Source organism: Puma concolor, chromosome C1 (genome assembly GCF_028749965.1).
Source record: "Puma concolor isolate L17-30 chromosome C1, mPumCon1.1.hap2, whole genome shotgun sequence".
NCBI classification, from domain to species: Eukaryota; Metazoa; Chordata; class Mammalia; order Carnivora; family Felidae; genus Puma; species Puma concolor.
Genome location: NC_141674.1, coordinates 30,290,799 through 30,318,450, shown reverse-complemented (window position 1 = coordinate 30,318,450; position 27,652 = coordinate 30,290,799). Strand labels below are relative to the sequence as shown.

The following is a 27,652-nucleotide window of genomic DNA, read 5'->3' as shown; positions in this document are numbered from 1 at the left end:
AGGAGGAAAAAGAACCTGTTGCACAAGTATTTCATCTGCCGATACTCCTCTCAGTGGCACACACCCCATCCTGACAGGCAGGCAAGATGATGTCATCAGTTAAGTGTTCCTCAGCCTTCCAGCTCTGAGCACCTGATCTTTAAATGGATGTTAAATATTAAGATCTCACCACATCAACATTTAGTGAATACTTGCTAACATTAGGGCACTGTGCTAGGCAAAATAAGGAATAGAGAGAAGAATAAATCATAATCTGTGAGCCCCAGGAGCACATCTAATTGGGCAAATATGTGGGAAGTTAAAATGCAAATAATAAAATACCAGTGACGATAGATTACATGGTCAAAGGGCAAATGAGTAGTCTAAGTTTCTAAGTTAACTCTATGAGTTCAGAAGCAAAATGAGTGATCACAGGTTAGTATGGTTTACAAAGGATTAAAGGGAAAAGGAGGACTTGAACCGAGCTCCACAAATAAGTAGGATTTCACTAGGAGAGATGGGGAAAGACTCTTCAGGAAAGAGGGTGGCTCTGGCAAACGCATAAATCCTAAGTACCAATGGGCACCCAAAAGTAAGCTGGATATATGGCAACAAAAATAAATAAGAGGTGAGGCTATGGGACAAGAGGAGACGTGACCAATAGGAAGGAGTAAAGGAGGGAAGGGGGCAGTTCCAAAATAAGACTAGCAAGGGAAAAGCTGGAAGAATACAGACTAAACCTTCAACACTGGTTACCCTGACCAGTTGGACAAAGTAGAGAAATAGAAATACTAGAAAAGAGAACTTTTACTCTTTTTTTGTACTGCTTAAATTTATTACAATGAGCATGTGTGTAGTAACAACAGAATTAGACAAACATAATCGAACTATGTTTTTTCCTCTTTGGTTCTAGGACAGTATTTTTATTTTAAAGGAACTCGTAATGTCCCACACCTGACTAGAGCCCCTTGACAAGTCTTAAACCACTAGGTAAAAAGTGTCAGCTGAAGTCACACTCCCTTTCCCACTCACAAACAATAAGAGCTCACAAGAATGCAAGTAAAGGTCACCTCCCTGACCCCTTCAGTCAGCATGCTTCCAGAACCAGGAGTTTTTAGAGAAAAAGAGACTGGGGCCAGACAGTTGTATTCAAGGAAGTGAAGGCAAAGTTTAAGATCATGGTTAAGAGCTGGAGCTCTGCAGTCTCACAGAGCTAGATTTAAATGCCTGCTCTACCATTTCCTAGTTGTGACCTTGGGCAAGTTATTTCACCAGCTGAGCCCCAATTTTCCCCTCTGTAAAAGAAGTGATGATAATATCAACTTCATGGGGCCATTCTGCAAATTAAATGGTATAATGTATATAAAGTGCTTAACACAGTCCCTGGCACACTAAAAACTCAACTAATGGGACTTTATTATTGTTACTACTAATAACAGTAATATCCATTCGGCCCATAAAAGTGAAACACCACCCATGGAAGCTACAAAACCAGGTCCATCTCAGCTCTTTCCTATATGTAGCCAAAACCAAAGAGCAGAATTAGCAAGACCAGGATTAAACCTGAACTCTTCCTGTGTCCCTACTGAGAAAATCCTGGTAATAAGTCTTAAGACACCAGCAAAAGCTAATTTCATGTATACTCCTCTCTTCAGGTAAGAAAGTAGCTGAACTTCTGTTTTTATAGGTTGAATTGTGTCCCCCAAAAGATGTTAAAGTCCTAACCCCTAGGACCTGTGAATGTGACTTCATCTGGGAACAAGGCCTTTAAAATTGATCCAGCTAAGGTGAGGTCATCAGGATAGACTCTAACCCAATATCAGGCTGGATTCGTATAAAAAGGGAAAATTTGGACACAGAGACACAGAAATGATGTGAAAGCCGAGAGACAGAGATCACCAGCTACAAGCTAAAGAGCTTCTGAGGCTACCAGAAGCTAGGAGAGAGGCCTGGAACAGACTCTTCCTCACTGCCCTCAGAAGGAATGAATCCTGCTAACACCCTGATTTCAGGCTTCTGGCCTCCAGAACTGTAAGACAATACATTTCTACTGTTTAAGCCCCCTGGTTTTGGTACTTTGTTATGGCAACCCCAGGAAAATTATATGTCATGGTTTTTTTTGATTATCCTATTATAAACTACCTATTTTTATTTTTTATTTAAAAAAAAATTTTTAATGTTTATTTTTGAGAGAGATAGACAGAGACCAAGTACAAGCGAGGGAGGGGCAGAGAGAGAGGGAGACACAGAATCCAAAGCAGGCTCCAGGCTACGAGCTGTCAACACAGAGCCAGATGCAGGGCTCGAACTCACGAACCGTGAGATCATGACCTGAGCCGAAGTCGGATGCTCAACCGACTGAGCCACCCAGGTGCCCCTAGACTATATATTTTTAAATGAATTTTAATTTAAAATCAAAAGGTGGGTTATTTTTAAATGACAAGACCTGGCTATATGTACACCTCTTTCTCTACTATTTCTCATCTCCTAACAGTGAGAATACCATTATGGAAAAAACACATTAGGACCAAGACAGATTCTAACTCTGTTTGAATCTGGTATGTCTGCTTTCCTAACCATCCCTGGATGAACAGAAAGAAGGAAAGAGAATTCACGTATGTTGATGATCCACCATATGCCTCACATATGCTAGGTGCCAACCCACATCATCTTATTCAAACTTAACAACATCCCTGCAAGGTATGAACTATTCTCCCCATTACTAACGAAGAAATCAGTGTTTGAAAGGTTAAGTTGCCAAGCACCATAAAGCCAGGAAGTGTCGGAGCCTAGATTCAAACCCCTTGTTCTTAACTACACCAACCTGCTTGAACAAGTACTTTTGAACCAATTCCCTAGATACGATTTTCTACCAAAATTTCTATTTTAATCACTATGTGTTGAATGAATCAATGAAGAGACCTTATAAATCATGTCTAACTCTCCCATTTTTACAGTACAGAAAGTGGCTGAGAGAAGTAAAATGACGTGACCAAGGTACAAATAAGCTAGTGGCAGTCAGGTGTCCAGCCCAAGTCTTCTGATTTCCATTACACCACATAAATTTGAGAACAATGGCAGGACATGAAAATAGAGAGCATGGATGCTAGAATCAGACCACCTCAATTCAAATCTTAGCTCTGCAATTTACTGGCTGTGTGACCTTGGGCAAGTCAACTTCTCTGTTCTATTTCTTCATCTGAAAATAGAGATAATAATACATCTCTTACATGGTTACTCTAAGGACTGAATGAATTTATATATAAAGTATTTAAAATAGTGCCTGGCACATTAAGCACTATATGTGTTAACTACCACTGTTGCAATTGCTATTATTAAATAATGCTAAGCAAAACACCAAAGAATATATACATGCTGACTACACTTTTATAAAATTGCAGACAAATGTACTGAGAGAAAAGAGAGAGAGAAAGGCTCTTTATTCCTATAAATTTGACTAACTTATTAGTAATAACACTTATTATTTACTTTGTGCCAGGCTCAGTATCTGGTATGTTACAGACATTACTAAATTTCATTAAATCTAAGCTATCATCAATTGAAAAATGCACTAGTATTTCATTTGCTCTCCCCAACAGCCCTACAAGTTAGAGAGTTCCCCTATTCTGCAGATGAGAAACCAAAGCACAGAGAGGTTAAATAATTTACACAAGGTCACACAGCTAGTAAATAGTCAAACCAGGTTCCAATCCGAGGTCTGTCTGACTCCAAAGTCCCTTGCACTGAACCACTTAATCACCAACTTGGCGCTTCTCAAACTTTCATGTGCACAGAATCATCTGGGAATCTTGCAAAAATGAAAACTGACTCAGCCATCTGGGGTGGAGCCTAACGTTGTGCATTTTTAACAAGCCCCCAGATGCTGCAGATGCTGCTGGTCCTCCCAGGACCATGGAGTGCCACACTATTCTGTTTCCCGTTACCACCTCTCCTCCTCCCAGGTCTCTACTCCCATCTCAGCAATCAGCTCCTGAAAGGGCCAAACTCCCAAAGGACAGAGGAATCTACTAATCCTTTGTTTCTCTACCACCTTGCTATCAATTTCCTCTCGCCTCCTGGTTCTGTCCCTACTCTCCTTTCTAAGGCAGGCTACACAAAGCTACCTGAGAGGAAGCTAACAGGGAGATGAAAATGAATGGCTGGTTTCCAAGGGGACCTCTCTAATGGAAAAAAAAAAAAAAAAGTTAACCTTATGCTTGGATGATTGGGGTGACAAGGTGCCAACTCAAAAGTCCACATCACCACCGTGACTCTGAATGGTGAGCAAATGATTCTGGAATAAATTGGAAACTAAGAGTTATTTACTCCCATCATTTCTCCAAAGAATGGGTGTGACCTCTCCCCATCCCCATTATCAGCTCAGGTCTCTGAGCAACACAGGTAATTATGGTCTGCCTACTTACCACAGACAGCTAGTTTCAACTGGGTTCACTCCTCTCCTGCTCTACCTGTCCTACATTTTAGGCATTGTCTTTGTGCTCTGGGGGCATAAGAGCACTACCGAACACACTCAGAAGCAGCTGTACTGCACAAGATTGTGACAAAATCATCTTCCTATAGTGGTCCTGGATACCTGGGTTAAAAAGGAAGTCTGAACTTGAACTATATGTGATATAACTGAGTGGGGGTATATAGCACTACCCACAGCACGGAATTGGGTTGTTTTGTTTTCTTTTTTTTACTCAAGAGCCCTACAGACTCCTCCCTATTCCCACAGCCCCACTGTTAGATGGGGTTGTCTTAAGGTAAACAATTTCTGCAATTCTACTTGAGCCATTCAAATCAGACCGGTTCAAAAGTAGTCTGACTTGCAAATCTTAAAGCAATTCAGACCACAAATTCAAAATATTATACAGCCCCTTAAGGTTAAAAAGGCCTATTGCCAAGTGGGGTTTATCAGGCCTGAGTTCAAAACCCAATTCAGCCACTTATGAGCTGTGTGATCCTCAGGGAAGTTATTTAAGGTTCCTTAAGCCTCAGTTTCCTCATCTGTGAAATCTACCCATGTCACTGGACTGCCATAGGATGCTATTTGTGATGATTACATGAGATAAGGCACCTGGCATTTAGTAAGGGCTCAGTCCATATTAGTTTGCTCTCCCGTACTCTGCTCACAGTTACAGTTATGACCATACTGCACATCAGTATCAAATGCAACTACAATTAAGTATGATTTCATGGAAAAAACACCATTCACCTGGTGAGGAGATCTGGCTTTCGCACTAACTAGTTATGTGACCTTGAGCCAGTTATTGCCCCTTTCCATGCCTCACTTCATTCCCTTACAAGGAATAAGAAGAGTGAGCTGAACCGATCATTTGTAGTTCATTCACTCAACAATTATTTATTGAGTATCTACTATAAGTCGGATGCTCTTCTTAGTGCTAGGAATACCAGAGTTAATAAACAAACAACAACAACAAAAATCTCTGCTCTCAATGACGCTGCATTCTAGTAGAGAGACAATAAACAAAGTAGAATATGGAGTTCCGGGAGTAAGGTGAAGTAGAACTATAACATTCCAAAAGGGAAAGGGGGGTTAAGGGCATATATAGTTCTAAAAGTTCATGAGATAGGACTTAGAAGATCATATGAGAAAACTACATTATAGTCTGCACAGTGGAATTCTCCATCTGCCGTAACACACTGGCCTTTGGCCCTTGAAAAGGATAGATTATATATTTAGTATGCACAAAGCACTTAGCACAGAAACATCTCATACTGACTCCTAGATGAAAGTTAGCCATACATTCAGATTCAAGAGCCAGGGATCTAAAAGGATCCTCCGAAGAACATCTGGTTCAGTTTCCTATCTTTAGCAAATGAAGAATTAAACCATCTATGAGACTGCTTTATTTCTTGAAATTCTTCAAGAGCAAAAATGGCACACCATTCTAACAAACTAATGCTATTACCCCAATAACAGGAATCGCTGAAATGTCTTCTACTAGTATTTAATGCCATATCCTCTTATGTATTATGTAGACTGATTTCATGCGGTGAACATTTGTAACAAATCTGGGTGCACAATCTTCTCTCACCAAATACTTCTCCAGCACCTATATGTGCTAGGCACTGTGCTAAGGCTCGGGAACAAAAAAAGTGTGTAGAGGAGATAAATCATAAAACCAACCAAACCACAATCCACTGTGATATGCATATCAGAAGACTGTAGCAGGGAGGAAAGAGATTAACCATGTGGGAAGAAAGGGTAAGGAAAGGCTTCCCAAAAGTAACAATGTCTGAATTGTGTTTAAGGGTAAACTGGAATTTGCTGGCAGGTGAGGTTAACAGGTAAAAGAAAAATTCCAGGCAGGGGAAACAACATTGGCACACAGAGACATTCTCCAGCCTGGCATGGTAAGGCAACTGGACACAGCTTCTTCCTGACAAGGTGAAAAATGCAAGAAGCAGGCAGGGATTAAACTTTTTGTTGCATGTTTGCTCTTTACTGTACAGGCAATGGGAACACCGCGGGGTTACAAGCAGCATCTCTCTTTATAAACCAGAATATGAGATGTACGCAAGAAAAGGGGAAGGAAGAAGACAAATAAATGGAGGAGTTCCAAGTCTGCTCTTAGACAAAGTATGTAGGCAAAGGGAAGCAGTTCATGATAGCAATAAATATTTTGTCTTTATCATCCCCCTTAATACAGCCCCCACACCTATTTTCTCTTATACCATGAGACATTATTAGTTTAGTACTTCTGAAGATTTTTTTTCCAGGTAGGAGTGTGAAAGAAAGACCAACGGGGACAAAAGGGTTAAGTTGTCAAAAGGAATCACAACAGTAGTAAGGCCCTGGGCTCGTGTACTAGTGATGAGGCTGGAGGAGGTGACAGACGGAGAGAGATGGAGATGGAACCAACAGGACTTGATAAAAGACTCGCTGCCTGGGCAGCATGAGGGAGAGGAACACACGAAGCCCCGGTTTCTGGCTTTAACAATCGGATGGATGGGGAAAGCAGTCATGGAGATGGGGAACACGGGAGGAGAAGCAGGTCTGGAAGAAGGAATGGAGATGATGGCACCCATTTTGGATACAGCAAGTGTCAGCTGTCTGTGGGACAACCACATGCAAAAACCCATCATGAGGGTGCCTGAAGTTGCCGGAAATACAAAGAAAATATAACCACGACCACCATTTGCAAAGTGGTTCAATTCATGAAGTGCATCATACGCATCTCATTCGTTATAACCTACACCTTCAACAAGATCACAATGAGGTTGGGAAGTTCAGACAAAGACACACAAAAAGTTAAGTAACAAAACACACAGTAACAAATGCTCCCAGGCAGTTTTGGTTTATGATGAATTGTAAGAAAAACACTTGTTACACTTAAAGACTGTAATCAAATCACCACTTAGCTTTTCAATCTCTGGAACTTTTTTATTTAACTTTCCACATCACTACAAGTCTATTAAGGGTATTACACATCTTTATAAGTCAGAAAATGAGATATAATCAAGAAAAGGAGAAGGAGGAACAGCAAAAGAACACAGGGGTTCTGGCTCTGCTGTGAGACAACATATGTAGGCAAAGGCAAAGGGAAGCAACTAATGATGACAGCAAATATTTTCTGCCTTTACCAGCCCCCTGAATCCTGCCCCCACATCTATCTTCTCTTGCTAACATACCACCTGTGCTACAGCTATGTTGGATACTGCCTCTTATCCCTTCTCAACAACATATTCTTGCCAGGGCCTCAGCTGCCTCACCCCTTTCCAGGAGCCACCCACAGGATGATCAGAAAGAAGAGGACTAAGAGATGAGAATCTAATGTTCCCTCTCTCTCACAGTGACAGTAGAGGGAAATTCCAGCCCCTGACAGTTCCCCATTCTTCCTTAAAAAGGCAGTATTACATGAATACTGTTTTCATACTTGTTAACAGCAACAATAATACAAACAATGAACAAGTCCTTTGAAAGATGTGAGGACCTCAAAGCACCTAAACTACTCTGGTCCCTGTTTTCCATTTGGGAAACTAACCAACAGAGGCTGGGATGGGTCCTACATACTTACACCCTTGAGGTGTCCCAGACCAGCCCAAACCAGCTTCTTTCGAACCCAACCCTGACCCCAGGGCTTATGGCTCATTTGTGGTGTTTGCAAGGGCTGGAGCGTTTGCAGTAGGTCTGGGATGCACTTCCTAATGTTACAAAGATAAATGCACCAGAGAACACAAGTCTTCTGCATATTCTCCCTGCCTACCACTTCAGCTACAGGTGACTGGAGAGTGAGACCCTGTCAGGATCCCATCCCAGCCACAAAGAAAGGTAACACAGCAATAAGGTCCTGCATGAGACAAGACAGGACATTACTGAGAAACTTCCCGGCATCAAGGAGCCATGGAGGGCAGCTTGCCTGCCATCCAAGTTGGAACAGAAGATGATTTTGTTTCTGTTGGTCTCCCTTCCCTTAGGACTAGGTCTCTTTCTGGGATATGTTCTACTGTGAAAATGGTAGCTAAATGAGGAATGACCTTCCATTATTTATTCAACTGCTTACACATTCCTTATTGTCTTTTGTCATTTGTAATGTTTACTGTACTGTAAAGTCCTACAGGGCAGACAGAGGGTTTATGAACTCTATTCAGTGTTAGATACTCTGCTACATTCAAAGAGGCTCTTAGAGGCACTTCTGCTGCCAGCAATGACAAGGACAGTAGAAAGAATCCATACATGCAAAGTGGCATGCATCCCCCGAAGTGGACCATTCACTGCACTAGTGAAACCAGAGGTAAGGGACACAAGCAGATATACACACCTCTAGCGGGACATAGAGAGAAACTGTACCTGATAAGCCAAACCAGGGACTGAAACAAGATCAAAGATTCTCCGAATTAGTGGAGACACACCTTCCACTCCCTGGAGTGACTCATGTCAAATTCATCTGAAACAGAGTCCAAATTTACAAAACAAGGAGCAGAAAACAAGCACACTGTGGGGAGTAGGCCAATTAACAGCCCAAGGATGCACATAATGCCAATTCTGAGCTGGACCTAATACATTAGGAAATATCCTCCACTCTAGACTAAAGGTGAAGAAACCAAGCAAGTCGAGGACAAAGGAAAGGGTAACCAATACTCTTTTTAGACATAAAGGTCAGATAAATGCTGAAGGACACTATCACCATCTGAAAGGTAGTGATTATAAGGAACCTGTTAAGGTAAGGCAGGGAGGACTCTGAGTCATGAGAACAAATCCATCACGTTCGCTGCCTGCCTGCCAAAATAAACAAGGAGGAGGTTGCATGTTGTGGAGACAATAGGCACTCTGTCTAGCCTTACAAAGAACCCTGGTCTTCACAAGCCTGGTCTAAATAGACTAGGGAATACTAATCCTGCAGCCTTCATGGAAAGCACAAACGTTTCTAAACTCAACTACCCTGGGAGAATAAGTGAAGCTAGCCTGTGAGATTTATGTCGCAGCTAAGCATGGAATTCCCTCTCTAACCAATGAACCCCGCTCTCTCCATACCAGATAGTAAGATGAGGATTAAAGACCAAAGGTAAGAAAAGCCTCTGTGTTAAGAATCAAAATGCCCCTGACCACTAAAGTGAGATTAAGTCAACTCATGTGTGTGTGTGTGTGTGTGTGTGTGTGTGTGTGTGTATACACACACACATAGACATACATATTTTATACATGTATATATATATGAATCAATTTCTGGCCTATACTTTACTAAATGATAGAAAGGAATGCAAAAGTTACATATTTGATTCCTGCCCTGAAAAAGCTTATCATTTTGCTAGGGGAACAAAACACAAGCCAGCCAGACAGCAATACAAACAATGAATAATCAAGCAGTTACATTTTTTGGAAGGACCCCTTATTCTACAAGGACCACTTGTTCTTCCATCACTCCTATGCTGGAAAACTGATCCTGGACCAATCCTCCTGCCTGCCTTCTCGGCATCTACACTCAGGTTACTGAGAGCACCTGCAGCTAGAGGGAAGGAACGTGCACATGCAAGTGTGTACACATACATACACAAACACAAACACACATGCACACACAAACACACAGCCCCTCCTCTGAGCAGATCACTCCATCCCTTACTTCAAAGAGAGAATAAGAGAAATTTTCTCCATCAGAGAAAATTCCCTCCAGTTCCTACACCTGTAGCTAACCACCTGTATTCTTGTCTTCTTCCCTCTATAATCTTTTTCAGCAGACACATTCCTCTTTTTACTCTTGAACCCACCCTCCCATGGATTATTCTCTGTTCTTCGAATTTTACTAAACTCTCTTTCTCTACTGATTTTTTCCAAACAGCACTTAAACATGTTTGCATCTCTCCTGTGTCACGATAAACAAACAAAACTCCCTCCTCTGCCCACCCCCGACATCCCCCTCTTTAGAATGCCCTCCTCCATGGGGGTGCCCAGGTGGCTCAGTCAGTTGAGCGTCCGACTTTGGCTCAGTCATGATCTCACTGTCCGAGAGTTCGAGCCCCATGTCTGGCTCTGTGCTGACAGCCCAGAGCCTGTTTCCGATTCTGTGTCTCCCTCTCTTTCTGTCCCTCCCTTGCTCATGCTCTGTCTCTCTCTCTGTCAAAGACAAACTAAAAAAAAAAAAAAAAAATTAGAATGCCTTCCTCCTGTTTCTTCAATGTCCAGGTTTCAAGGCTCATGGACTCCATGTCTGCACTCCTCATTTGCTTCCCAACCCACTGCTTGCTTTCGGGATTGCACTTTCCACAACCCCACTGGAAATGCTCCAGTAAAGGTGACCTTTATATTCTAGAGCCAAAAGTCCTTATCTTGCTTGACTTCTTCATAATCTGACACTGTGCAACACAGACTGTTTCTGGAATTCACTTCTCTTCCTCCTGCATCTCTGGGCACTCTCTTTTGGAGGCCAGTTTCCTTCAGGGGATCCTCCTCTTCTGCTCCCAAACCACCCCTCCCCCCCCTTGCAGTTCCCCAGAGTTTTTGCCTCAAACCTCTTCTCACAGTACACACTCTCCCAGCAATCTCCTTGTCCATTCCTGGGATTCCATGAGCTGATGACTGACTCATCTATTGCTGATGACTGACTCATCACACATCTATGCGTGAGCACTACACCCCTTACCTGCAGGACACCTCTGCCCAGCATCCCAAAGACCACCTCGACATCAACACACAGAAACTAACTCCATATCTTCCCCTGCACCAACACTGTCGCCAAGTCACCGCAAATAAGCTTTTTCCTCTTATACTCCCTTTTTTAGTTGATGATCCCACCCACCCATACAGAACCTCAACACAGAAACCTGCCAAGTCATCCTAGGTGCTCCCCTTTCCCCTCATATACCACATTCAGTTAGTCATCAAAACCCATGGATTTTACCCCTTAATCCCATTTCTTGACTTGTCCGCTTGGGTACATTACTACTTCCACAACCTTAAACTCTAATCACTTCCTGCCTAAATTATTATGACAGCCTCCTAACTGTCATAGCCCTGCCCCTTTGCAGTCCTCCTTCACACTGCTGCCAGAGGGGAAATATTTCTAAAATGTAAATCCAATCATAGTCTTCCTTGCCCCCAAATCCTTCAATGGCTCCCAAAAGCCCGCAGGATAAAGCCCAAACTGTATACAGTATGACAAAGCCCCTCAACACTTCAAGCCCTCCCACCTTTCCCACCTCCTCCCATTTCTCCTTCCCTCACATCCTACACCCAGACCTTACTAATACCCCATATTGCCTCTCCTCAAGCTCTTTCATCCACTCACTTTTGTTCGTGCTGCCCAGAATGCCCTTTACCGGAACTTCTGGCCCCAAGTCCAGAATCTTTTAGGTGACAGCTCAGGCATTTCCTCTTGGATGCTTTCCCTGGCTGGCCCTCTCCCACCCTGGCCAGAGTGGCTACATCCCTCCACTTCCCTCACACCAGCATCTACCTGATAGCACTCCCTGAAATGGACTGTAACTGTCAGTTTACCAAAAGGTTTTCCCCATTTGACTGTAAGACCACAGAGATGCAAGGACAATATCTTTGTTTCTTCAACACTTTGCCTACTACCTGGTTCGGAGTAGATATTCCATAAATGTTTATTAATTAAATGAATGAATGGATCCTCCAAACAAGCCTCCTGACATCCTAGGAGATTAGCAGTTCAAGATATGACTGAAGATTTTAGAAGAGATTTAAGAGGATTTCTTGTGCAATTCTTGGCCGGTATTCCTGGAAGCATACAATGAAGGTTGTCCAGAGAATGGGTAGAAGTGGCATTCTGGGGCACTCAGCATTGTGAATTTAAATAAGAAGACTCAGCAACACAACTGTGAGTCACAGGTTCAAATGCACAGCCCTATCTAACAAGTTCAAAATGGAGTAAAATCTTCAAAAGATTTTTATACAAGATAAAAGAGGCCTTTATTTTGGAATAACCCTAGCATAAGGGGTAGTTAGTTTTTTTTCTCCAGGCAAAATCTTCTAGAAAAAGAGTTATCAATGTTAGGATCTAAACTTAAGTCCCTGTACCTGCCCAAAATGTCTCTCAAATATACACCTCTCCTCTTTAACATCCCTTAATCTAACCTCACGACACAGTTACAAGAGTGACCTCCTCGAGAATAAAGCTCCACTCTCATCCATCATTTACACAACTGCTACGTTAATCCTATCCATTTCATAATGGTTCCTCATCTTAACATTCAGGACCTTCTCTCCCTCTACCCCTAATCTCCATATCATTCATACATTCATTCATTCATTCATTGATTTTTATTTGACAGTGTTCTACTCGCATGCTCACAAGCGGGGGAAGAAAGGGAGAGGGAGAAAGAATCCTAAGCAGGCTCCACACTCAGCGGAGAGCCCAACACGGAGCTCGATCTCATTACCCTGGGATCATGACCTGAGCCAAAACTAAGAGTTGGGTGCTCAACTGACTGAGCCACCCAGGCACACTCATATCATTCTTTTAATGTTTCTCAGTGGCCCCTCATCTCCCCACTACCACTTTCCCCAACACAGTATCTGCTTATAGGTACGAGTAGGTACAATGTGAGCTTATTTACTATTGTTCACAAACTAAAAAGTACAGCCAAAAAAAAAAAAAAAAAAAAAAATCCCTTCCTTTATGTTTCAATCCAAAATGCAACTGAGGGTTGAAACCATCTGAGCTCCAAAAGACCCTTCAAGCAAGTTCATTCTTTTCATCAACACAAAGGAATTGTGTTTACCTTTCTGAACAAAATTCACAATAGAAATTTGCTGTGGTAAGAGGGAATCCAGTAAGTAGTACAGCTGGCAAGGTCCTTGCCCAAAAGAAAGATACTGACTGACCAATTAACTCGTCATAGGCAAATCATCCCTGATCACTGGCACCTCCTTGATGACTGACACATGGTTATGCAGAAGAAAGCAAATTTTGAACAGAGAAAGAAAAATAAATGCTTGTGCCCCATAAGAATAGACTTACACTGCCACACAAATTTATGGAGCCACAGCAAGCTGAGGGTATCAGATCCCAGATGGCCTGTCCTTGAGCACTGCATTCTCTCTGGCCAGAGCACATCTATCTGTTGGTCAGCCTCCCTCTCCATTCTCCCCCTACACACACACACACACACACACACACACACACACACACACACACACACACACACAAATAAGGAAGGTGTATTATTTATAACTGTATACTTTCCTGTATTTTTTACAATGTTCTACATTAAATACACATATTACTTTTATAATTTGAAAAGAAAATTATTTTAAAATATGACTTGAAAGTACTCATATGATTGCCCCTTCTCTCTTGAGAGAAACTCCCTGCCAATCAGCCACTTACAAAAGAAGTTATAAAAAGTCCCTACGCTGAAAGAGCATAAAATTTCATTGGGAAACGATTCTAACAGACATGAGGCAATGCAAAAATAATACAAAACAGAATAGAGGTTAAGAGACTGTAAGGTAGACATTGTAAGATCAAGGAAGGAGAGATGAATTTCTGAAAAAGTGAGGGGAAAAAGCTGCATGGAACACACAGGTCCCATGCTTAGCTTTAATTTAAAAACAAAACAAAACAGGTAAGATTTGAATAATCAAAGATAAAGGTAAAGGGCCTTCCAGGAAGAGAGGACAGAACGGCACGGGGACAGATATGAGAATCTAGGGGGAATGAATACTGAGACCTACCCACAAGGAGCAGAGAGCTGTGCTGGACAATAGTCAATACAATTAGGTATGCAGAGTAAGTCAAATTATGGAAAGCCCTGAAAGCTGGAGACAAAGAATCAGAGATTCATTGTAATTTATTCCAGGAATTGAGAAGTTCTGGAATTAAAAACAGTATTTTATTAAAAGTAACCAAATGAAAGTTGAAATAACCATTCTCAGATGTTACACACCAAGCTAACAGACCTGAAAGGGCTCCTCCAGGCCAGAGATGAGCAAACACCCTGGGGTAGAAGCAAGACAACTGAGGCTCACACTCCAATCAAAATCATGAAGAACAAAAGCAGAAGCTTTAGCACACCACACAACCTCATCACAACATGGCTCAACTTATAATTACCAGAGGCTGAAAGGGCCAACCTTATTTAGTAAAAGGAGAGCCTGGGTGTTTTCAAGACCACTGAAAAAAATGCTACAAATTCATTTTGCAACCCATAATTATTTACTTGTGAACTTTGATCTTGGAATGTACACTCTGAACAGCTTTCTTTCTACCATCATCTCTAAAACCTGAAATTGGCACTGAAAAAATACCAGAATAATAAGGCCTCAGCAGATGCATTTCCCTGGCGTGTATTATGTCACTTGCCAAGCAAGCCCAACCTAAGACGAAGGCAGTAGCTCCCGTAAGCACTGTTAGCACATGCACACGTTTTATGATTTCAACAGCATGAATGTGGCCAAAGTTTGTGATTTCCCAGCAGACAGACTTGACTCACTTTCTGACTTAACAGTGTCCATGTCCAGAAGTAGCAATTATTCTATTGTTCTGTCTAGAAGCTATCCACTCCAATTCAAGGGCTATGTTCTAAAAAGGAACTTAAAACCTGAGTTTACATTTAACCAAGAGGTTGCTTCAGAGAGTCATTTAGTTAAACAATACTAAAGCCTCAGAATATATTTTCCAACCAATGTGTTAACAAAACTTTATCACTTTGCATTACATTGTTTTTATATAAAAATTTCAGGGGCGCCTGGGTGGCGCAGTCGGTTGAGCGTCCGACTTCAGCCAGGTCACGATCTCGCGGTCCGTGAGTTCGAGCCCCGCGTTGGGCTCTGGGCTGATGGCTCAGAGCCTGGAGCCTGTTTCCGATTCTGTGTCTCCCTCTCTCTCTGCCCCTCCCCCGTTCATGCTCTGTCTCTCTCTGTCCCAAAAATAAATAAACGTTGAAAAAAAAAAAAATTAAAAAAAAAAAAATTTCAAAGTGGGAGTGCCTGGCTGACTCAGTCCATGGAACACACCACTCTTGATCTCGGGGTCCTGAGTTCGAGTCCCACATTGGGCATAGAAATTACTTAAAAAAATTTTTTTTCTCAATGTCAAAGTAATTTACATACCATGAAACCTCTCCCATAATAAAAGGAAAAGAAATTCTCCACAGTTGAGAGATCTGGAAATACATGCCATTTAAGGGCTACCCCTCAGAGGCTAAAAACTAACAACAATGATATTAATAAAGTATTTTCACAAAGGTACCTGGTCTCATCTCAGGTCATGATCTCACGGAGCCTACTTGGGATTCTCTCTCCTCTCTCTCTGTCCTTCCCCTGCACTTTCGCGCACATGCTCGCTCTCTCTCTCTCTCTCTCTCTCAAAATAAATAAACTTTAAATAAGTAAAGTATCTTCACAATGATCTCACTTAACCCAAGTCACTGCTCTGATTTTAAAACTTCCTTCTGCGATACAATATGAAACCTTCATCTAGAAGTCTTGGATCCTGGCTCTTGGACAGTAATTTAAGTCTCTATGCCTAAATTTATCCATGTGTATAATACCTTCCTTACAAAACATTATAAAGATCAAATAAGATAAGAAATATGAAACTAGGTTGTAAAAAGTAAAGTATTATCTCCATGGAAGTTTTTCTAAATATGAATGGCCTCATACATGCCAATAGCTCATTTATATTCTCATGAATCCCAAGGAGTTAGTATTATCATCCCCATTTTCACGGTGAGAAACCCACAGATTACAGGTTAAGTAACTTTTCCAAGGTCATACAGGACCAGACTGGAGCACAAGGCTAAAGAAATTCAAAGCCTTATCTCTTTCTACTATATTGTGCTGCCTTGCTAGTTTTGAACGTTAAATAACACACAGACCCTTCACTCCTCTCTGTACAGTGAGTTCTGTAAGTTCTTTTTTGGGATACAAGTAAACAAAAATCAGTCCTAACTAGCTTCTTAAAACCCATGGCACCTAGTGAGAACTCTGACGTTTTTAAGTACCAGAGAGTCCACGTCACCAAAGTTGAAATGTGAATATTCTCTTTTATTCTTTGCCGCGCCTGGCATGTAAAGACTCTTTAAGGCTTTGTGAAAACACAAAAGTGTAATTCTGCGCAAACCAACTTACATATTACCTTCCTGCTTAACCAACCACCAGAAACCTGATTGTATTTGTTTCTAAACCTCTTCTCTAAAACCTAAAACTATGCCTATATGTGGCTGGCTACTTCCGTAGAGTTTGTCCCTATCCCAGGAAGAGTCAGATCCTGGTTCTCCTCCCTCTCTGACTATTCTTAGTTTCCTTTGGTGCTCACAACAACCTCAATCTACCGAGAGGAAAACTTTGTGACTGGCCCAAATCATCTGGATGAAATATTCCTCAAAACAATACATGTCTCTTTCCTTTGTTTCCATGTGTACCAAGCAACCATCTGATTAGCTTCATAAGCACTATGGTATAAGGAAAAGGGTGCCTCAGACTGCAATGTAAGTGTTCCAATCACTGGATTGGTATGTCCTCCACTATGAATTAATAAAATTGGCATACTTGTCGCTTTTTTTAAAACTTTCAATGACTGACTCCCCCGCTGCCCATGAAATAAAGCCATAAAAGAATCTTTATAAGTTGACTCTGAGTCCTTTACAGTGTCATCTGCTCCCAAAATTCGAGTCATACCCAACTAGTCACATTCCATTCCTCAAACCCCTCCATTCTCTTTGTACCTTCAAGCCTTTGCATGTGATATTTATTCCTGCCTTCTCCCCTCCCCATCCTCCTCCATCTAACTAAATCCCATTTATCCCTAAAGGCCCACTCAAGTGTCACCTCCTTTGTCAAATCTCCCAATGAACCCAAGTGGAAATATTCATCCCTCCTCTTGCTTCCACAGTGCATTATACATATCTCTGTTCTACTACTTATAGAATCATAATTGGTTGTTTGCATATGTCTTTTCCTTTGCTAGATGTGAATAACCAAGGGCAGGAACCAGATCTTATTCATTATTCTGACACCTCCAGTGCCTAACACTGGGTTACTTGTAACAGATATTTTATTAATTGTTGAAGGATTGAAAGAATGAAGAACGATACCCTGACTCTGTGGGTTGCTACCCACTCTGAAATGTTAGGATTGAGAGTTATTATCTAATATCTCCTGTTTGCTGGACAGTCAGGCTCTGAAAGAGCCTTTGGGATACTTAGGAAATGAGAGAGAGTGTTTATGTCCATGCTGAATCATCTAATCCTGCCAAAATCATGCTCACTACCAACATACAGGGAAATGGTTGCCAGGCATAATTATGGAAAATCCATGCCTGACAACCATTCCTAATACAGCTGCAATACATACTGCTCTATTCCCTTCACAATACAAATGCATCACTTCCCTTCTAGCCTTTGCCCTTTCCAGGGACAGTTTATGCAGCTGAAAACTTTAGTTCTCCTTCTGAATACCAAAATCCTGTTTCATTTGTAGAATGAAGTGACTACAATTAACAGCAGCAGAGAGAGAGCTCCGACTAATCTGGTGGCCAACCAATGAGAGTCTAGAACCCCAACATCATCAATATCTATTTCCCCAAGTCTCTCCAAAACTAATTCCTGTCTTTGTTCTCCCAAACTATACTCCTAGTCACTGTTTCCAGCTTAGGTAAAGAGTTCTATCAAGGCAGTAAGGGGATTTCTAAATCTGGAAAATGCAAGAATTCCATACAGCGAAGTAACAAAGGCCCGGATGCTAATCCACCCAGACTTCCCAGTGAGAATGGTGCAGTGGGGGGAAGAGAAATTCTGCACCTATCCTAGAGCAGCCTGCACAACAACTCAAACAGCTCGAGTTAATTTATTATGGCCAACCATTTTCGACTCATTCTTCCCCTCAAGAAAGAGATCTGTGCCTGCAAAGGATCAAATTCCTATACACCTGACCAAAATCCTTCAGAGGAAAGGCAAACTAAGTGAGCCAGTTAAAAGGACTGAGCACAAGAGGCCCCTCCTGGAACCAGCCCTACTTCCCCCTTCTTTCCTAGTTTCATTTCCTAGGAATCCAACTTCCTTTCAGCTGGAGGCCACCAGTAACACGATCCAGTGAGGTGCTGAGATTTCTTCACTTATTCGAGTTATAATCCTGCCAGTTTTTAAAGCTGTCACAGCCCAAGACAGGCCCAGAGTATCCTCCGCCTAAAAAGAATGCCGGGTTGCCCAAAAGCCTGCAAAGGAAACTTAATGGAACCATTCACTTAGCAGTTTTTCAATGAAGTTCAGCAGCACAATCTAACCTCTTTGTGCTCTGAAATGAACCACATTTCTTAAAAAGAAAGACCACAGGGGGCTGACAGAAAACTTGCTGCAGGCAGGGAAACCTGGACAGCTTACAGGAGCTGATGCAGAAGGGAACAAGCAGACCTCCTCAGCAGGTCCCTTTTAGCATTTCATTTCATTTCTGTCTCTCTCTGCCTCTCTTTTCTGGTGCATTTTCCAGCAGAACTCTAATGCCACAAGGGAAGAAAAAGAGGGAGCGTTTTACAGCTTCTGCATTAGTTTCCCTTCACTGGGTAGGTGTCGTAAACAAGTATGCTGGATTCAGTCATAGGAGCTGAAGTTCCCTCTCCTTCCGAAGAAAAGAAACTAGAGGCCCGGTCACAAGGGCCCCGCTGAATAAAGCAGGAGAAAGTGCTGCCTCTGGAGTTTCTGGGGGAAATCTCCCAGTCTGTGAAAGCACAGCTGCCACACAAAGCGCCGGCCTGGGATGTTAAAGATCGGAGTTGGGCCCTAAGCTCCCGAGGCCTCCCACCCCTGCCTCGCGCGCGAAGGGCACCCCCGGGCGGCCGGGGACAAGTTGGGGAGCCGCAGTCCGCAGCCCCTCCGTCTGTCAAAACTTTCTCGCGGTCACCCAGACCTTGCAGGAGGCACTGGTGTGCGGGACTGCTCAGCCAGAGCGCCTCCGGGCTGCAATCCGAGGCCACCGCAAGCCGTTGGGGGGGGGGGGGGGGGGGAGCCGCGGCAGACCCCCGCCTCCACCGGCTCGAAGCCCCCGGGGCTGGACGGGGAGGAGACCTCTCCCCAAAAGTGCACATTCACCGACCCCGGCCGCCACGCGACGGAGCGGAGACTGAGGGAGACAAAGGGGGGCGAGGGCCCCCGGGCGGGCTCGCGGCCGGCGGAGCCTCGGCGACGGGAGCCCCGCACGGGGAGCGGACGGGGAGGCTCCTCGCGCCCGACTCCTCCTCCTCCCCTGAAACTCCCCACCGCGCCGGGGCTCCGCAGGCAGCGCCCCGGCTCGCCTCCCTCCAGATAATAGGGAAGCTAATATAACCCGTGCTGGGAAAAGGGCCGTCTCCAGCAGGCTTATCTCAACTCCGCAAATAAGCCGGCCCGAGAATGAGCAGGTCCGGGGCCGGCCCCGACGCCGGGGTGGGCGCGACCCCGCCCGGGCCCCGGCCCACCCGCCACCCCCCACGCGAGTCCCCGACCCCCGAAGAGCCCCGGGGCCCCGCCGCGCCGCCCGCCGCACCTTTGTAGCGTTCCAGCACATCCTCGTACGCCTGCACGAACTCCTTCTCCTGGCTGCGGTTGGCCGGCTGCTGACCCGGCACGTAGCCGGCCATGGCCGCCCGCGCCGCTCTCCGCGGGCCCCGGCGGGCGCCGGTTCCAGGCCCGCGCGCTGAGGCGGCGGCGGCGGCGGCCCCAGCCTCGGCCCTTTGTGCGACTCGCGGGAGGCGGCGGCGGCGGCGCCCCGGCAGTCCGCTCTCCGCTCTTCGCCCGCCTCGCCCGGCCTGGCAGTCGCGCTCGGCTCTTCAGCCCGCCCGCACCCGGCCGCTCGCGCTCCGCCGGTCCCGGCTCGCGTTTCCGCCTCCCCACCCCTCGCTCCGCTCCTCCCTCAGCCCGCCCCGGCGCGGCGGCGGCGGCTCCTCCTGTCAGGAGCGCCAGGCCCGGCCCGTTCCCGCCCCTCTCCCGCCGCCTCAGCGGCCCGACGCTGCCCGGCCCCCCGGCTGCCCACGCGGGTCGCGGGCGGCAGGGGACCACCGCCGGCGGGGCCGGGGGCGGCGGGGGCCACGGGGCCGGAGGCCCCACGCGCGTCCGAATGAAGAGCCGGGCGGGCCGCCGCGGCCGCGAGACCCCGGGCCGACGCCACAGGGCGGGCGGGCACCCCGTTCGGCGCTGACCTACACCCGCCGCTGGGACAAAGGAGGGAGCCCCCTGGCTGGAGGAGACCGAGCTGGGCCTGTGCAGCTGCTGGAGACGGGCCTAGAGAACTGAGGGGAAGGCAGAGAGCGAAAGACCTAGGTAGATCCGGGGCTAGACACGGTCAGCATGAGGACAGGGGCAGGACCCGGACGGGGCTGCAGCGTGAGGCCGAAGGGAACACTGAGGCCACACGGAATCCCAGAAACAAAGGGTTTTCCAGAAACAGAAGAGACTGAACTTGAAACGGAGAGGGCACGCCAAGCACGATGAAGTAAACCAGGCCAAGGATGAGCCAGAAGCTGAGAAATGACAACGGGGGAGGAATGAACACGGGATTCTGACCTCACGGTGGGGTGGATCTACAGAGGGAAAAGACCCAACAGGATTATTGCGCTGTGACAGCCATCAGAACAGAGAGACTTCCAGATCGAAAGGGAGAAATGTGGGGACCTGAGACTGAAAGCGGGATGGTTATGGAACAAAGAAAGGGATCCTGGAGCCTAACTGGTCAGGGAAGAAGAAAAGGGAAGCCCAGTAATCTGTCAGGAGAAAGAAAAGTGATGACAGGAAACTAGTAGATATAGGTAGGGATTTAGTGGGGACCGTTTTGAGAAGAGAGTTCCCAGTATCATCTGCCAGTCCATTCATCTGTGTATCCTTCACTCCCAGTATTCACAGACTGCACTGGGGGCCAATAGCTGTGAATGAGGAACTCAGGTAAATGCAGGGGATCTTTCTGCCCCCATCTCCCTTCATCCAGCCATTATCCTCCCCAGCCTCATCAAGTCTGTTAACTTGATTTTTTTCAGGGGGGTGGGGCAGTGGTTGTGGGTAAAAAGTTAAGCTGGCGGTTTTCACAAAGCAGCATATTAGCAGGTTAAAAGAAAAAAAGAATTCATGGGACATTGAACAGGCAAAACTAGGACTTGGGTTTCCATCTCAGTTCCCATGCTCAAGATTTTTAAAAGGGAGCTTCTTCCCCCTGGGGTGAGGCCTGCCTCTTTGTAGGCTATGAGTAGTGCCAAGTATTTGGCCAGTGCTCAGCACATTAAGAAGAAGAAATGATGCTTTTCACCATTAGGAGCACACTGGTTGTTTCCACATCATACCATGATCAGAAATCGGGTGAGCAAGTCATTAATCATATCTTTCTCCATCCATCAAGTTCTGCTGGCCTGTCCAAGTTCTAGGACTGGAAATTATACAGGGAAGAGCCCAAAGAGGGCAGACAGGGAGGATTGTTGAACAAAGGCTCATTTCCTTCCAGTTTAATCCTTTGTGCTTAAAAAAAGCTAGTCCACGTTTTGGTGTCAGCTGCTTAATGAGCTCAATTTAAGAAGAGAAGGAGAATAAGGTTGAGGTTTTTTTTGGTTGTTTTTTTTTTTAAGGCTCAGTGGAAAATGCAGGGTGAAGGAGTTGGGACTGATGGCATAAGCACATTTTTCATAAAGAGCAGAGAATACAGAAATGCTAACTCTGGGGACCTTGACTGTATCAGTGCTGAGTCATCTGCATTTCCTATACTATTTTATTCCAGTAGGGCTAAGAAGGCCCAGACACAAATACACATACACACACCTCCACCCTCACCCCCAGACATCTGCCTCATTTTCATTACAGTAAACAGAAAAGTCCCTCAATCCCCTCCTAGGACTGCTACGTGTGCCACTTTGTAAGCAGGTTCCTCAAGAATTGTGACTGAGGCTTGCCAAAAGTGCAGAAAGACAAGGGCAAGAAGGGAAAGAGAGTCTGTTCTGGGAATCAGACTTTGTTGAAGGCCTGGGGGACTTGCGGGGGGGGGGAGGTGGGGGCGAGGGCAAGAGGTTGAGATTCCTATTAAGAAACATGGTAATCAAGGAAGAAAGTTCTGGTTTGGGTTGCGTCTGAGGGCTTCTCAGACTCAAGTAGCTTTCTTGACAAGATTTGCATTTAAATGCTCCCAGGAGATTTTGAAGTAATGAATTCTTCTAATGAATGGAAAAGGGGAAGTCCACATGTTTGGCTGATGTTTCTGTTTTATACTGAGAAAATTTTATAAGGATAGAGGAACAAAGCAGCTGCTGGAGGGTGGGGGGGGGGTTGCGAAGAAGGAAGCCTATGAAGGGGAGGTTTCTGGTTTTTTCCAAGCAATGGTCTAAATTTATGGCCAGACCACACAATCAGGACAGCTCTGAGGCTTTCTCCTTTTGGTCTATGATTTTCCTTTGCTCCTGATGGCCAGACGGCTGTTGCATTTCTAAGGAGGCTGCAATAAGGAAGCCAAAGGCAGCAAGATGTACTCAGAAGGCCATCTAGTGGGGGGAAAGGGTAATACAGGCAAATAAAGCCCTATTTTTCCTCCGTGTCCTCTGCCACTTAAGCCTCATCAAGTGCCCCTCTCCCTAAGGTCCAGCCACCATCAATTTCAGCTTCTCAAAGATGTGCTCTCTCGCCCCAGAGCCTTCCACCTGCTCTCCTCCTGGGCTGTGACCCTTCACTGCTCTCCTCTTTTGGTCTGGCTCACTCCTACTCACACCTCTGCTGAAACTCCTGCAGAGAAGCCTGCCTTGATCCCCCGGATTAGTAGATCCTCCCTCCCCCTCTTCTCCCCTTTGGTAATATGCATCACACTTGAAGCTATCAGTTCCTTGTCTTTCATCCTTATTAAACCATTAGCTCCCTGAGGACTGGGACTGTTGTCGGTTGTGTTCACCACAGGACCTGCATCTAGCAAATGACCTGGCACGTGCAGGGCACTCATTAAATATTTGTTTAAAATTTTGATTAAATGGATGAATGAGTGAACCAGATGACCCTAAAATACTCAGCTGCCTGTGGCTTCTGATGAGCTAGAAGGCTAGAGTATTTAAGAAGAGAATATGCCTGTCTCTCACAGTATCCCTTACTTTTTGCCTGGCGTTCAAAGTCCTCCATATTTTGACATCTTTCCTTTATCAGCTGATCTCCGATGATACCCTCGTGTGCAGCATGTTCCCCTAGAATCAAACTCTGAGCCTTTGCCTGGAATGTCCTCCACTTCCCAATTTCACCTAATGAAATCCTACCCATCTTGAAAGCTCACCCGAAACGACATGAAGTTACTTTTAATCAACCCAGGTAGAAGAGGCTGTTCTCAAAAATCTCAGCCACATTTTCTTCTCTCATTTCTGGGGCTCCAGCCACATGTACTGTGGGTGTCTGCATGCATCACTGCCTCCTTTAAACGTCCTGGTTCAGAAGTTCGTTGAGGCGGAAACATCTATTTCATCTTCCCTCATCATAGGACCCAACACAATGCTTTGTACCTAGTAGATGTTCACTAAGTATTTGCTGAAGGCATGGATGCCTCAACTGAGGACATATGGGGGTGGAGGGTATGGGCTTGATCTGTGATTCAAGACAGTTAAGAATCCAATTCAGTGTCGACTCGGTGGCCAATGGTTTCTGGTGCAGAGAAGAAAGAGGAAAGTGGAAAATTATTTCTCCTTCTGCTAGTGTTCCTCCTCCAACATCTAGAAGGTTTACTCCCAGCACTTCTTCAGCTTGGCTCATGCTGCATTAATTTACATGTGTTAATTGATGCTTTATAAATAAATTTTTTGCTAGTAGTATGTGCAAGAGCTCTGTTCTTCCTCGCAGGGGTAAGCTGTCTCCTGTACCTCTTACATTCCCCAATAGTAGCTGGAGCGAGACACTGAAGGGGCTGCCCTAAGCCCTATCCTTTGGCAAGATCTTGGAAGAAAATCATCCAGTTCTAGTCTCAGGAGAGCTGCCTGCAGACCCATCCCACCAGCCTTACAAACAGGAGCCCAAACTCCCTTTCCACCCAGCCCCTGGAAACACTTAACTAAGCTTTGCCTCCAGTTTCCCAGTCCCCTCTGTGGTAGGAAGCCTTTGCCCACCATCATGCTGCCCTCTTCTGTTCAGAAAGTGTAACATCACTCATTTAAGAGGTCTGGATGGTGCCAGCCACCCAGGAAGACAAGATCCCTGCCACAGGCGGCCCGTCACCATGGCAACCTTCAAAATGGTTACTCAGCCATCTGGGTTACCATAGCAACTGGCCAAGTCTCTCCACCTCAGCCTCTCCCTAGGCCTTCTCCCGTGGCTTGTCAGAGCTAATGCCAAAGAATCTCCAATCCTTACTGGGGGAAATGAGCAGAAGCTGGACCCCTGATAGGCAGCTGTCCCAAAGGGGCGTGGAATGCCTCTCCCGCCCGGGGCTTCCTGAGGCACAGTGGAGATAATGGGAGTTAAGGCACTCTGTGAACCTTGAAGTGCTGCGCAGATGTTAGCTATTATTAAACTACTGTTCCTTGTAATGGGGGAGGCAGTGGGTTGCCCTAGGCAGAGCTAGTGCCGTTCCCGGCGTGGCCCCTTACTGGCTGGGAGACCTTGAACAAGTTACCGAACTCTCTGGGTTTCTATTCCATCTACTATGGCCCATCTGCCTCCTAAAGTTCTTTTAAGGATAAGGTCAAATAAAGCACATAAGACACTAAGCACAAACCTTGCATTCAGAATATACCAATAGCAGCTAGAAAAGCTCCTGGCCCCTCTGCTATTTCCCAGGCTTTCTGTGAATATAACCATTTTATTTTCTCTCTTAAAGGAACAGCCTAATGTGAGCCCCACTCGATCAACCACACCCCACCTCCCTTCCTGTTCATCCTGAGGTTCCTACCAAACAGGGCTGTAGGCAGTCTGCACTCTTTGGGGGAATTGGGAGGTTCCCCAAATTAGGCGGTGTGGTTAACCCCTCCAGTGGAAACAACATCTCCCCATCCAATGCTACCTCAGAACAGAAACCTCTAAAGGGGCTGTGACGGGCAGCCTGGAAATTGAGCACAAATCCCACAGAAGCCCTAGAGAGTGGTGGCTGCTCACATGGGACAGCTCACCAGCGTCGGGGCAGCCTGGGGCACGTGCCCCTCTCATAAGACCAAAATTCCTTCCCTCTATGATTTTAAAGACTTCAATCCTATTGCATCCCAAGTTCAGTCTCTTAAGACCGAATCCTTGAAATCCATTTTCAGGGTACTTTCTCAATTACACTGGGAGGGTCTTGATTCAAATCCAGGCTCCAAAGGTTTGAAGTGTTTTAGGCAAAACAGACACCATCCGCAGAAATCAAATTTCCAAACAGAGAACACAGGCATGCTTTAGCCTAGTTCTTCATGTTCTGGAAGCAGGGCACAAACCTCAAGCTGGAAGGACCAGAGGATCAGGTAAGCAACACTGGAAGGGACACACCACCCCCTAGGGCCTTGGCATTTGGAAGTCACAATCCCGCACGATGCCTCTGGGAAATGTGTGGAGTAGGACTGGTTCCAGCTCAGATTGGACTACTGAGCAGATAAACCAACATACTTACTGCTGGGGGAAGAGCAATATAATAGCTTAAAAGTGAGGTGGCGGGGTGCCTGGGTGGCTCAGTTGGTTGAGCATCCAACTTCAGCTCCGGTCATCATCTCGCGGTTCACGGGTTCCAGCCCCATATCAGACTCTGTGCTAATGGCTTGGAGCCTGGAGCCCACTTCGGATTCTGTGTCTCCTCTCTCTGCCCCTCCCCCACTCATGCTCTGTCTCTCCCTCTCTCAAAAATAAATAAATATGTTTTTAAAAAATGTTTTAATAAAAAAAAAAGTGAGGTGGCAAGAGGACATTATTACTGGAACTTCCATCTCTGTAACTGGGGAGGCCAAAATGGGGTGTGTGAGTGAAATAAGACTGGCCCTAAATTGCTAATTCTTGAATCTGGGTGATGGGGGTTCATTTGACTATTCTCACAACTTTAGTAAGTGTTTGAAATGTTCTGAAGAATGCAGGTGGTTGGAGTTAGGCCAACCTGAAGGAAGCAGTGAACAATTCCAAAGGCCACATTGCACGTGTTGTGTTCCAGGGGGCGCCATACACATTCAGCAGCGCTGAAGTTCCTTACCTTCTCTCTTCGGTAACACAGGGAGAATAGCAACTAGTTCCCAGGGCTCTGTGAGGACTGAATGGTAATATGAAATGCCTGACACACATCTAGGACTCACTACATAGCAGCTTCTCCAACTATTACTTACTAGGGGATCCCAGCTGGCATCAGCTCTCAGGAGCTCCTGGACAGAGTCGAGTTCAAATCCCCACACCACCCTCTGAATTCTTTAATTCCTAACTCCTACCGGCTGGTTCTCTCTTCATTTCCTCTCATTTCTTTCTACTGAGGCCAAAGAAAGGAGAGCAAGAATAGAAACCAGCAACAGGGGCATGCCTTTTCTCTTCAGGTTGTCCTGGCAAAGTCCTATTCCTTTTCCAAGTCCCAGGTCAAATGCTATCACAGCACTAAGCTAGCAGTGGGGGCAGAAGCAGGAGAAAGGCCTTCCCTTTCAGAACTTCTCGGAACTCCGGGCTTGCAACGCGCACAGCTCAGGCTGCATCCTAGCTGCCTGCACGGGAGGGAGTGGGGTTCCGAAACCCATTCGGCGCCTAGCACAAAGTGGCTCTAGAAATATTTGGTAAATGAATAAGTGCATGATCGATGAATCAGCAAAGGAATGAATGGATGCATTCATGAATTAGTGAACTGGTGTACAAGTGAATGAATGATATCAGTGAGAACAGTTACTGTGTGTCCAGCGCTGATTACATAGCAGGCATTAGGCCAAGCACCTCACTCCCCACAACCTCATTTAATCCATCCCGCGAGACTCTGTAGTGGCACTCCTCCTCCCCCATTTTAACTGTGAGAAGGTGAGGCTCAGTGAGGTTAGTAATTTCCCAGGCTCACCCAACTGGCAAGTGATGGAATTGGAACTGGGACTCCAGCTGACTCCCAAAGCCATGCCCTTGAGCGAATGAATGGAAGAGTGAGCACAGGAGGAAATGAGTAAGTAGAGAATGAGGAGGGAAAGGCATGCTGGGAGACACACCCACCCAGGCTCCAGACAGAACCTTTCCCTGGACCACAAGGCTAAAAGCCTGGTAGCTTCTGGGCTAGGGGTGGGACACAGTTGAGGGAGGAAACTTCCACCCACACTGAGTTTTCAAGTTACAGGGGCTTCCAGACCTTCTCTGCAGCAGCATCGTA

General features: G+C 45.4%; 1 protein-coding gene across 25 annotated transcripts in view; it reads right to left on the bottom strand.

Moving 5' to 3' along the window:
• Window positions 1-27,652, bottom strand: part of MACF1 (microtubule actin crosslinking factor 1) — a 338,401-nt gene that overhangs the window by 304,427 nt on the left and 6,322 nt on the right. The window contains exon 1 of one of the 25 annotated variants that reach the window (XM_086716543.1): window positions 19,925-20,157. The exons of the other annotated variants lie outside the window; for them this stretch is intronic. Coding sequence (XP_086572669.1) covers window positions 19,925-20,018 — 94 coding nt within the window. The 5' untranslated portion in view covers window positions 20,019-20,157. Of the gene's footprint in view, window positions 1-19,924; window positions 20,158-27,652 lie in introns of those variants that run through there. 25 annotated transcript variants of the gene reach the window in all.